Source organism: Salvia splendens, chromosome 4 (genome assembly GCF_004379255.2).
Source record: "Salvia splendens isolate huo1 chromosome 4, SspV2, whole genome shotgun sequence".
In the NCBI taxonomy this organism is placed as follows: Eukaryota; Viridiplantae; Streptophyta; class Magnoliopsida; order Lamiales; family Lamiaceae; genus Salvia; species Salvia splendens.
Window position 1 is genome coordinate 21721668 of NC_056035.1, and position 12553 is coordinate 21734220.

Genomic DNA, 12553 nt, shown 5'->3' on the forward strand with positions numbered 1-12553 from the left:
ACGTGGCAGCCTTGTAGGCTTTGACTGTGCTACGCTTGATTATGTGTCAAGCCACTAGGATTGCTGACTCAGCGGTGGTCTAAAAAGATTACTACGGGTCCAGACCCAAGCCCAAAGACCACCCAAAGACCAATTGCCAAGATCCGAGTCCAAGTCCAAGTCCAAGATCGAGATCGGGACCGGGACCGGGGCATGTGGCCCGCGAGCACGGGCTCGGGTGGGTGGGTGGCGGCGGCGGCGCGCGCATATGCGCGCGTGTGGGCTCTTTCACCCATCTTGGTCCACTATAATTATTAAGTAACATAAAGTCACTTAATTTAAACACATTAAAAGATGTGTCACTTCTCCAATGTGGGATAATTAACACTAGTTAATTATTCCCTAAGCTACAACTCCAAGCTTTAATTAAAAGCTAATTAAGCCCAACTTTAATCCACTATTTCTCACTCACCGGAAATTGGTTTTGAGAAAGTGAATATACTACATTTATCTACGTAAAATGTAGATCGACGCTATATCATTTAATTTCACAAAATTAGATGTCTCGTCATATTTATTATTTGGTCAAAATCCGTTGACCGAGCATATTTATTCCATGATTTCTACAGCCCGGCCAGCAGGGCCAGATACAGAGAGAAGAGGAGACTGAGGAGGCTACAGAAGGACGAGGGCTATGCCACCTCAGAACATGGGAGCTCAGAGTACGAGACTGATGATGCGGGGGGGACCACAGAGTAGGCCGCGATCCCTCTAATCCACATTCAGGGGGAGATGGATGGATGAATCGGAGGAATGTGCAGGCCTTGAGGTTCACAGCAACAGGTTTGATATTTTGGAGGATGACCCCGATGAGGAGGAGTCGTCCTTAGCCATGATTCTGCATGATGGGACCGCTGATGCACGTATCATTCATGAGGCTAGGATGGCAAAGGCTAGACAGGGAATAGCTACCAGCAGTGGGAGCTCGCCTATGGAGATCGCCAGCAATAGGGATCGCCGTCTTGCGATTGAAGCACCATTGAGGAAGGCGAGGGTTTCTACCTCGGGGACTGCCTGATTTGTTTCCGTATGTCGAGCCAGATCCTACTGTGGATCGCTCAGGGTGTGGCGAATAGCCGCACCAAGTGGCATCTAAAGTATCTGATTCGGGAACACAAGATTTTATTCGCTGCAGTGATTAAGCCACAGAGATCGGCGCCGGCAGTGGGGAGGAACTTCTAGGGACTTCGTTTTATGGGAGCCAATGTGAGTGGACATATCTGGATCCTAGCTCACGGGGATTGGATAGTGGAGGTGGTTGACGACTCGAGGTAGGCCCTACACGTTAAGGTCTCCGCCGCAGTTTTTCCATTCCCAATCTACATCACTATAGTATATGGGCGACATACGAGGGAGACGAGACAGGCTCTTTGGGAGAAGTTAGGAGCCATCTCCCTGGCCGTGGAGGGCAGGCTATGGCTACTGGGAGACGACTTCAATATCTTTATAACTAATGAGGAAAGACAGGGGACTGACACAGATAGATACAGAGACATGATGGAATTTGCTGATGCTATTGCAGACTGCCAGTTGATAGACCCGGGTTTTGATGGTCCGGTCTTTACGTGGCATAGGGCAGGACTTTGGGAGAGGTTGGATTGCATCCTAATTGGGGAGCATTGGACATCGGTCTTCGCGACGACCAGGGTTACACATTTGGCGAGATTTAGCTCTGACCATGCCCCGCTGCTAGTGAGATGCCAGTTTTCGGTCCAGACTACGAGGCCAGCTTTCAGATTTCAGAACATGTGGGTGAGGCATGAGACTTTCAGGAGCGAGAAATTCCTAAAGGTCTGGAACAGAACGGTGTTTGGCAACATCTTCCAGAACTTAAAGAATGCAGAGGAGGCAGTTCTACAGGCTCAGATCTTATATGATAGCACGCCTACACCAGCACACAGAGCCGACCTTAACAGAGTCTCCGCGGAACTCATAGTCGGAAGAAGACTACTGGAGACAGAAGGCGGCAGTTAGATGGGCAGCGGATGAAGCTTTCGACCAGAGGGAGGGGATTCATCAAGGGCAGCCTTCTTAGTGATAATGCCTTGCTTGCTCCGGAGTTGATTCATGACTTGGTGAAGGAGCTTTCGAGCAGAGAGAGGTCGCTCAATCTAGCCCTCAAGCTAGACATGGAGAAGGCGTATGATAGAGTGTAGTGGCCTTCCTTGTTGAAGGTCCTTGAGAAGATGGGATTCTCGCCTGCTTGGGTGGAAATGATTAGTAGATGCATCTCATCGTGCTGGTTCTCTGTCTTGGTGAACGATGGTCCGGCAGGTTTCTTCTAGTCATCCAGGGGGTTGAGACAAGGGATCTGTTAACGCCTTCCCTCTTTGTGTTGGCGGCAGACTACCCCTCGAGATGTCTAGATAGACTGATCAAGGGGGATAGTGAGATGGTCTACAGATGCCGCAAGAAAGCACCAGTCATCACTTATCTCTCCTATGCGGATGACATCATCATTTTCTCGAGAGCTCATAGAGAGGCGATGGACAAGCTGGTGGGATGTCTGAACCACTATATAGTTGTGTCTGGTCAGATGGTGAACAATGGGAAGACTCACTTCTACTTGGTGGATGAGTAAATGGAGTTTGTTGACACAGTCGAGGAGGTTGGAGGTTTTCAGAGAGGAGTATTGCCCTTCACTTACCTGGGAGTGCCGATATTCCGAGGGGTGAGGAGAGCAGACCATCTGTTGCCCTTTAGGCAGAGGATGCTGGACATGATACATAGTTGGTCCCACCGCCACCTCGCTTTTGGGGGTCGCCTTGCTCTGATTAACAGCACGTTAGCCGTCATCCCCCTACACATTCTACAGGTTATGAGCCATCTGATTGTCTTTCTTGATGAGTTGGAGCGGATCTTGGCTATATTTTTCTGGGGCACTGTGGGGGAGAAGAGGAAGTTGCACTTGATCTCATGGAGACAGATCTGTCTACCTGTTGATGAGGGTGGTTTGGGCATTCGCCCGTTCAGGGAAATGGCAGTAGCTTTTGGGGGTTCAAGCTGTGGTGGAGACATCTCGCTCAGGATTCTCTTTGGGCCCAGTTCATGACCCAGAAGTACAGTATCCTCCCTTGTCATTTGCATACATTTTCTTGTTGGTCATTTCGTTTGCGTCGTATTTGGTCATTCATGCATGATTATATTTGTTGGTCCTTGGGTGAGGGGGAGATCAGCTTCTGGGATGATGTTTGGCTTGGGGCTAGCCCCATCCGGAGTCTGTGCGTCCCGGGATATGACCCTCCTCAATCCTAGGTTGTTGCATTATACCGGCATGAGCATGCATGGGATGAGGATATGCTGCATAGTTTGTCTTTCAGGTTTGGCGTACCTCTCGATGCGATCAACCAGATTAGAGCCACGCCGATCGAGTTGGGGGCGAAGGATGTGAGGCGCTGGAGTCTGACTAGCCATGGCGAGTTCTCTGTGACCTTAGCCTGGGAGAGCATCCGGATGAGACTGCCGAAGCAGAAAATTTTTGGGTTGATTTGGAATTGAGGGTTGACCCCTCACCATCTCGGTGTTCATTTAGAGGTTGTTGTTTGGTAGGTTGTCGGTGGATGAGAAGTTGTAGAGGCGGGGTATTGAATTATCTTCTAGATGTCAGTATTGTCGGTCTCCTTCTGTTGAGTCTTTCTTTCGAGTCAGTCGGCGATTTCTGTGTGGGAGTATTTCGATACTTGGTTCCTTCCTCGCATACACCGATTCACACGAGCACTGATATTGCACTTAGACGAGGTCACTAGCGGAGGTCCTCGTTCTCTAGGGCTCCCGCCATGCACATTAGTTCTCTAGTTCCTTGTTTGATCGTTTGGTTCCTTTGGACGGAGAGGAACGACTGCAAGCACCGCGGTCGCCCTTTCCGTCAGTCTCATGTTATTTGGCAGGTCACTCATCACCTGCATATGTTTGTGCTGGCCAGCAGGATCACCCCGACTCACTGGGGGGGATGTTCGTCGTCGGTTGATTTCATGTCTTCTTCTCCCAGACAGCGTGTTCTGCGTTCGCTCATGGTCCTTTGGCATCCTCCTGATGCCCCTTGGGTGAAGTTGAACACTGATGTAGCCTTCTCTACATCGACATTGGAGGCGGGAGAGGGAGGATTGGTTCGTGGTTCTGATGGAGGTCTTCTGCGGGCCTTCTGTTCTCCGGTTGCTGCATCTTCGAGCTTTAAGGCGGAGCTTATGGCTCTTATTCGGGGTTTGGAGATGGCTATGGAGTTTTCTACACACATTTGGATAGAGCTGGACTCAGCGGCTCTGGTTACCTTGTTGTTATCTGGACAGCTTGGCTTTGCGGATCTTAGAGATCATATGGCTTTGATCCGGAGTATGACTTCTCAGCGGTAGGTTCGATTCTCACACATCTTCAGAGAAGGAAACCGTGCTGCTGACTTTCTTGCAGGTAGGGGGTCCAAACCCCTGCTCGGACGTATTATGATTCAGTTTCTGCGCCTCGGTACCTAAAGACGCTTGTTATGATGGACCAGCTGGGATATCCTAACTTCCGTTTCCGACGCAGAGATGTGGCTTGATTTTGTTCTCATGGTAGTTCTCATCATTACATATTTGTTTTTTCCTTTTGTTTATCTAGTTTCTAGTTTTACTTTAATAGCATTGAAGATCCCGACTTGTGGGACCTCTGGTTTATTTTTTCATGTTCTTTTGTTGGATCCTAGGATCATGTTTTGAAACGTTATATTTTGATCTTATTCACAGGTAGAGGGTATGCCTAAACCCCGCCCACACTGGATGTCTTTGATTAAAAAACAAAAAAAATAAAAATAAAGACATTGATTATAACCCCACAATCTATTCTATCAAGTAATTTAAATATAAATAGCCATACAAACTAGAATTTAGTTTATATTGATTGCAAAACACGTCAAATATTAAATATCAATAAAAAAAAGACATTAATCCAGCATAACAAAACACCAGATATAGACTTCCTTTACAAAATCAACACATCTTTAAAAAAAATCAGTATGTTAACCACCAGAATCAAATCAAATGTTGATAGGCACTACACATTTTGAATTAGTATAATTAAATTTGAAATACTATGATTTTACTAGATCGTGACGGTTGTAAGCTCGGAGGTATCGCTCTTCTGCGACGGACTTCGCCAGAACCCGGCGCCGTAGAACTTATCCATCATATGCTTCTCGAGCTCAATCACCTGACCATTCCCGGCCTCAAATGTGGTGACGACGCTGCTGTTGTCGGAATGCAGGCGGAGGAAGTATTCGTCGTCGTCGTCGCAGCCGTAGCCGTGCAAGCGCAGGATCCCCCCCTTCAGCAGCTGGCGGTGGCGCTGCTTCCGCAGAGCCTTCCTGCACAGCCCCGCCGGCAACTTGTACACCGCCAGCACCGCCAGATTCAGCATCCCGAACGGGCAGCAGCAGCACACCGCCGCGCACTCCGCCGTCGTGCCCCCAGCCATCTCCGCCACCCTCACCCCGCCGCTCGACGAGAACTCGCTGTTCAGCAGCGGCTGCCGCCGCGCCCCCACCGAATACGACCTCTGCAGCCTGATCGGTCTCGTCATTTTCAGATCTCCTTTTTCGGAATTAATTTTTCAATTGAATTCCCCTCCTTCGCGATTTGAAATTTGACCTAATTGAGATTGTGTGAGATTAAATTAGGGGAAAAATGACCTGAAATGGTCAGATGAGTTTGACGGAATTGGTGAAGAGAGAGAGATGGGCCATTGCCGGAGAGAAGATGTGGGCCACCGCGTAACACGGCGGGTTGGGCCTGTGTTTTCCTTTTTAATTTCTCTCTCTATTTATTTCTAGGGAGAAAAATTAGGATTATTCGAAGAATATCATCGATATTTTATAATTTGTGTTGATGAGATCAACGGCTGCCCTGCTTTTCAGCTCAGCTTTCCAATTCCAAATTATAGCAATTTGGGTTGCAAATTACCCATTTTTCATGGATTGCCCACTCTAATTCCAAAGGAAAAATTCATCCACCTAAGTTAAAGTTAAAAATATTACCTTTGAACCTTAACTATGTCTATTTCGGATAGAAGGAGACCCTTCCAATGATCATCTGCAGTGATCAAGAAGAAAAGCTCATCCAGATGTTGAAAAGGCATAGAAAGAACATCGGGGACATTGACCAAATTCTGGGTATAAGTTTTGATGTCTGCAACTGCAAGCATTAAATCAGTTTGGAGGAGGATACCAAGTAGCATAGAGATCATCACACAAAATAAAATTCGAACATGTGTGACGTTGTTTTGAAGGAAATTATCAAGCTTTTAACGATATGGGTCATCCATCCATCCTATCCCCGGTAGCAAACGGATCAGTCTAATCCATTTGGTGTCAAATAAATATGTCATTCATGTGGTAAACAACATAAACAATGAGATGAAAAGTTTCACACTAAAAAACCGATTACAAAAGAGAATACAAGGTGAAACGACACAAGATTACAAATCTAAGAGATATAATAAACCCAAACCTGTAGGAAGAGCAAACAGTTACAGTAGCCGCACACAATGCACGCTTTTACAAAAGATCACAAGGGAATGCCAGTGAAGAATTTACACAAACTCAAACCCCGAAGATTCACTGAAAAAACGTTGATGAGATCCGGGTAGAAGCAACATGAGGGGAATTTAGCTAAAAGAGAGTAGGTGGATACATTTCTCTCCTGAATTTTGCCTTATTTTTACTATATTAATGTGCAACACTGATTATGTAAGATTTTGGAGTGCTTATATAAAATTATACTACATGATTTTCTACTAATAAAATCCGTGTGTAAGGTACTACTCTCTTAATAGAAGAGAGGGCCTTTGCACGTGTGTTAAGGGTAGCCTTCCTTAACGTCAGAATTCCACACACACAAGAAACAGAGACCGTAGTCGTCGAGCGCCCAAGAGGTTTGGGTCGGCGAAGACTTCCGGCAGAGGGGGTGTTGGGCGCGAGAGAGGTTCTCATCGGCAGCGATAGAGAATTAGAGTTTTGTGATTCAAGCCAAGTCGGGCGAAATACTGATTTCATTAATTAGTTGAATGAATAAAATGATAACAATCTATCTCTACTTATAATACTAGAATACTAGCTTATGGAACAAGAAAACAATATATGAAAAGATACTATAAATCAAAAGATAACTAAATAAAAGATATGGAAGATATGGCATTAATGTCACGTATCAACTCCCCCACGGTTAAAATCCACCTTGTCCTCAAGGTGGAAACCACGAACCAACGACGAGAGTTGACAGCAAAAGCTATTGCGAGGCGTCTCCTCCTGGATCAAATGCATACCGAACAACTGAACGTCTCCCTATATATTCTTGCATGGAATGATTGCTTACCAAGCAGATATCCCACTCGTTGTGTGTATGTCCCTGCAGCAAACACTTGAAATCCCCGTCGACATCCGACAATAATGCAGCATCAGGCAGAGGCGCTGTTGAGAGGATGATATTCACATCGGAGCTGCACGACCAATATATTTCTTTAGAAGCTGAAACTTGGTGGTCTGCAGGAGTTACAGCTCTATCCTCCTCAACTCCATGTTTTTCACCAAGCAAGTGTTGGGGTTTGGAGCCCCTTGCACAGCGGGAGAGTTGTACAAAACAAATAAATCAGACGTAGGATCTATTTGACAGATTACGGGATTAATCAATTCACATGTTAACACAGAATTGCATGCTAGAACGCAAATAATTCATGCTCATAGAATATAAATCCTAAACATGAATTATACGGTTTAGAGTTACCGATTTGATTCTCCAAAGAATCGTCGATCGCTCACGCCTTTTCCACGATGATCTTCATTACTAGACCACGGATCTTCTAACTGGTGTCCGGAACTGTATTCCGAAATCAGTGTGGGCTGATCTTATCGAAACACTAGGACTCGAATAAAGAAGACAGAACTTTCTCACGGAGGAGGAGCTGAAGATCTCACGGAGGAGAAATTCAATGGAAAAATCGTCCCCCTCTTAATAATTAGAGTGGGCGAAAATTTTCATAAAAATTTGTGTTTTCTGTCTCCTTTATTCTCCTATTTATAATAGTTACATATTGGACCCAGTTAGGGATCTATGGAAGGTTTTGGATATGGGCTCCCCCAATTAGCCTTTTACTAATTAAATTGAACCCACAATTTAATACAAACTTATATTGGAATATTACGAGCAGCCACTACAGACGTAATATTGAACTCCCCATCCAAATCCGAAATTATAAGTAATCCGGGTTTCCATTTTATTTATTATTTATTTCCCGCGCTTAAGATATAAATGTCCATTAATTAATTAAAGTCTGCTATTGACTTAATTAATTAACATCTTATTAATTCCAAGAGTAGACTTAGCAAGAAACACTTATTTATTATTCATAGAGTAATAAAACTCCAACTGGCCAGTTTCCGAATAATAAAGCCTTGTTCAAGCTCCTCTTGAGGATATTATCAAACGAGACTCACCTCGTGCACGATTCAACATAATAGCAATCCTAGCACCACTAGATAATGATCACCACTACCCAATATACCTGGATCGTTGGGTGACGAAAAACCCGCACCTTTGGTAAGTCAAAGTAGTAGATACTCAATGTCGTATGCTCAATGCTAATGTATGTAGATTAAAAAATTAATTATCAAGACCTCGTCTTTCAGTAGATAGCATAAAGACTCGTCTTGTTGTTAGATCCATTCAGTGCTATACCACACCAACGTCATCTTATTTCAATAAGACTTAGAAATAATCGGACTGACATTGCAACCTTTCACGATAGGTAGCCAAAGCCTATCTAGGTTGTGAAATTCTTCTTTTTCTTTTGCAAAGCATTGCATAGAACCGACTGTAGTTACCTTAAAGTGGACGACGCCCACAACCAGTCTACTAAGCAAAAGACTTAGGCTTTGTTTACTTCGTATGCATTTAAATGTTTATTAAACATCTTATAAACGCACAAGCAAACACAATGTAATAATATATTGATTCTATTCGTGCAAACTGCTCGAATGATACTGAATTGGGTCAAAAGTGAATTGTAGAGTTTTTTCCTACACAAGCAAGATTCTATTCGTGCGAACTCGCTCGAAACATGCTTTTCAGTATACTAAACCTAACAATCTCCCACTTATACTCAAAACATGCTTTCGAGTATACCCACTGCCAAAAACTCTCCCACTTATACACAAAGCAGGTATTGGAGCTAGATATATCGAACTACCATTCATTTCACATCATGTTTGAAACATGTTGCCACAAAGGCATTTTTCTGTGAAAAATCTGCTCAGTTGTTCTCTGATAATATCTTTTGCGTCACTATGTCTTTGCTGCGTACTTGATCTTTAATTAATTTCATCTCTATATGTGATTGTTTAACTTATGATCTCGTGTTCCTCTTGAGTTAGCCTTTGCTAGAGTAAAAATACTCATAGATATACCCAAACTTACGATCAAAGCTACTAGGAGTATACTCCTAATGTAAACACATAAACTGAGGATGACTTACTCGATCACTGATTAGTCATAAGACTTAGTCAGTGTAACCCCAAGGACATTACATGAATGACTGGTAAACTAGAATATAGCGATTAGTCTTTTTCAAGTACTATGGTATATTCATTACCTCAATCAAAGTCCTTTGCCATGGTTAATATGATATATACTTGCTATGCAAAAGCACAACTAATATCAAACTTAGTACACATCATAGCATACATGAGACATCTATCTGCAGAACTAGTCTCATAATTCTTGTTCTCACTAAGCGTCAAACGACACTTATCTAGAGACAAGACAATTCCATCTTGAAAGGTAACAACCTTTTCATGGAATTTCCAATGCTAAAATGTTCCAAGCTATGTATAGATATAGGATTCCTAAGAGAATCTCAACATTCTTTCTAGCAATCTTAAAGACTTAGATGCTTAGAATGTAATTAGTTTCTCTTAAATCCTTTATCTTAAACTGGGTAGACAACCAGTTTCCTACGCTATATGTCAATCTTAGTTGTTTGCAACTTTTATAGATTTCATCATCGTAGAGTACCAATAATACCATATTTAATGCACTTTCAACTTCCTTGTGCATACTACACACTTAAAGAGCACATGTCAAATTCCAAATATTTGACAATCTCGACAAAACACTTATCTCTGATTTAGATGCTTGCCTAAGCTATGTATAGATATAGCTAAGCGTCAAACGTCACTTATCTAGAGACAAGACAATTCCATCTTGAAAGGTAACAACCTTTTCATGGAATTTCCAATGCTAAAATGTTCCTAGCTATGTATAGATATAGGATTCCTAAGAGAATCTCAACATTCTTTCTAGCAATCTTAAAGACTTAGATGCTTAGAATGTAATTAGTTTCTCTTAAATCATGTATCTTAAACTGGGTAGACAACCAGTTTCCTACGCTAGATGTCAATCTTAGTTGTTTGTAACTTTTATAGATTTCATCATCGTAGAGTACCAATAATACCATATTTAATGCACTTTCAACTTCCTTGTGCATACTACACACTTAAAGAGCACATGTCAAATTCCAAACATTTGACAATCTCGACAAAACACTTATCTCTGATTTAGATGCTTGCCTAAGACCACAAAGGTCTTCATAAGCTTCCAATCATGTGTTTCTTGCCCTCTATTACATACCTATTAGGATGTTCCATGTAGATGATTTCTTCAAGACTTCTATTAATAGAAAGTTGTCTTGACAATCATGATACATACATTCTAATTATGTGAGTGCTGATAGACAATAGGATCGAACAAATCTTGGCACAAAAACAGCGAGAAGATGATATTTCTCTTTGGGCATAGCCCATTGTCATTGTCTAGCCATTTAAGATCCACATTTACACTTGCAAATGTACTAGCTCCCACTGACTGACACAACTTGTAGGTAGTATTGCAAGTCTTGTTAAACATGTTGTCTATTTAAGATTGTTGTTTGGAATCTATCACCTTTCCAAGGATGAATATCCAAATGAACCAATTGTACATTGTAGTTATAGGGAATATGTTCAAGTTAATCTAAGACCGAGTCTTGCAACACTCTTAGACCCATGAATTTGTTATGTTCCTAGGAACGCTCCCACTACGATATGGTTCTTACAATCTTAGGGGTTGAAGTTGATTTTATTAGTGCAAAATTTCTAATGGTATGAGTCCTTGGTAATGTGGAAAATTCGATATCTCTCTCTGTCCTGAGAGTTATCACGATGTTAGGTTTTTAGTTCCATTCTTGATCTTCATACAAGAATTATATCTTTGAAGATTACAGAACTTATAATCTTACATCATTTGGGACAACCTTAAAACATACCTCAGTACTCAACTCCAATTACTTGGATACCTTTCCAACATGCGTTGGAACAACATTACACCTTGAGATGTGCTAGACGAGAGTCACTGTAGTCCACAACTCGTGTTTTGTAGAAGGTACTGATGATGGTAGTTTTTTTAAGGTGTATCTCGTTATATCTAACGCTTATCCCATCAATGATAAGATTTTCATGAGTACAACTCATCACTTGATCAAACTTGTCTTAGAAAGACTTCGATTCCTTCTTACATAACTATCCCATTCTTTGAAAGAATGCTTGGATTCGTTAATGGAGATTAGACTCCCACTACTGATCATAACCCATTGCTCGTCTTCTTATGGTGTAAACCATTAAGACTTGCTAGTCTTTCTATGTCGCACTTGTATAAGTTTTCTGAATCATAGAATTCTAACTCATAGTGCATCAGATAGACATTCTTGACTTTCAAGCTATTTAACAAACAAATTGTTAAAAACTTGATAGTCTAGATCAGTTTGAACAATAACTAAGTATTTTCTTGGCCTTAAGACTAAGAGCCATAAACACTTTATCATTCATTGTTTAAGAAGTCGATGTGTTGTTTATTACTCAATCTTGTTGCATCTATATTGTTTCAATACTATGATGCCTTAAACATCAACCATAAAACAATAATTGAGCATTAAAAGCTCCCACTGCAACAAAATCGTAACTGGATCAAGATCTCTTACTTAGAAGTTGCATTGTCATGTAAGTCATTGTCCTTCTATAAAAGAGGTCAATCCAACTTACAAAGCATCTTCACTCGCTTTAGACAAACTTTGATGACAATTCAGGCTCTCCCATTTCTATATCTAGTCTTTTGTTCAAATGAACTAGGACTTAGGAAAAATGCAGCCTTCATGAATTCGTCATCTATCATGTTACTTTCCTCTAACAGTAGTATAACGACTAATATTCTGAAGGTTTTCTACTTTTCAGTTAAACCTTCTTGTAGTCATTTCTTATTACTTTAGGCGATGACTTGAGTCAGAAAACTATTTGAGTGATCAAAAGATTCCTCAAAACATTTTGTCCCTCTAGGATATTCCAATAGAATCATCTTAACAGATTCTATTGATATCAAACTTTCATCGTCACTAACCAAGACTTGTCGTGCTACTTAAAAGAAAATAGCTTGACCTTATTCCTCAAAGAACTTGTCAAGTACAT

General features: G+C 42.0%; 2 protein-coding genes across 2 annotated transcripts; one reads left to right on the forward strand and one right to left on the reverse strand.

Annotated features, from left to right (window-relative positions):
* Window positions 1–4049: 4049 nt before the first annotated feature.
* Window positions 4050–4388, forward strand: LOC121800823. Its single transcript, XM_042200324.1, has one exon. The coding sequence runs from the start codon at window positions 4050–4052 to the stop codon at window positions 4386–4388; it is 339 nt and encodes a 112-aa protein (XP_042056258.1).
* A 724-nt stretch (window positions 4389–5112) lies between these two features.
* Window positions 5113–5589, reverse strand: LOC121800824. The gene has a single exon (XM_042200326.1). It carries the CDS (start codon window positions 5587–5589, stop codon window positions 5113–5115), a length of 477 nt encoding a protein of 158 aa, XP_042056260.1.
* Window positions 5590–12553: the final 6964 nt, after the last annotated feature.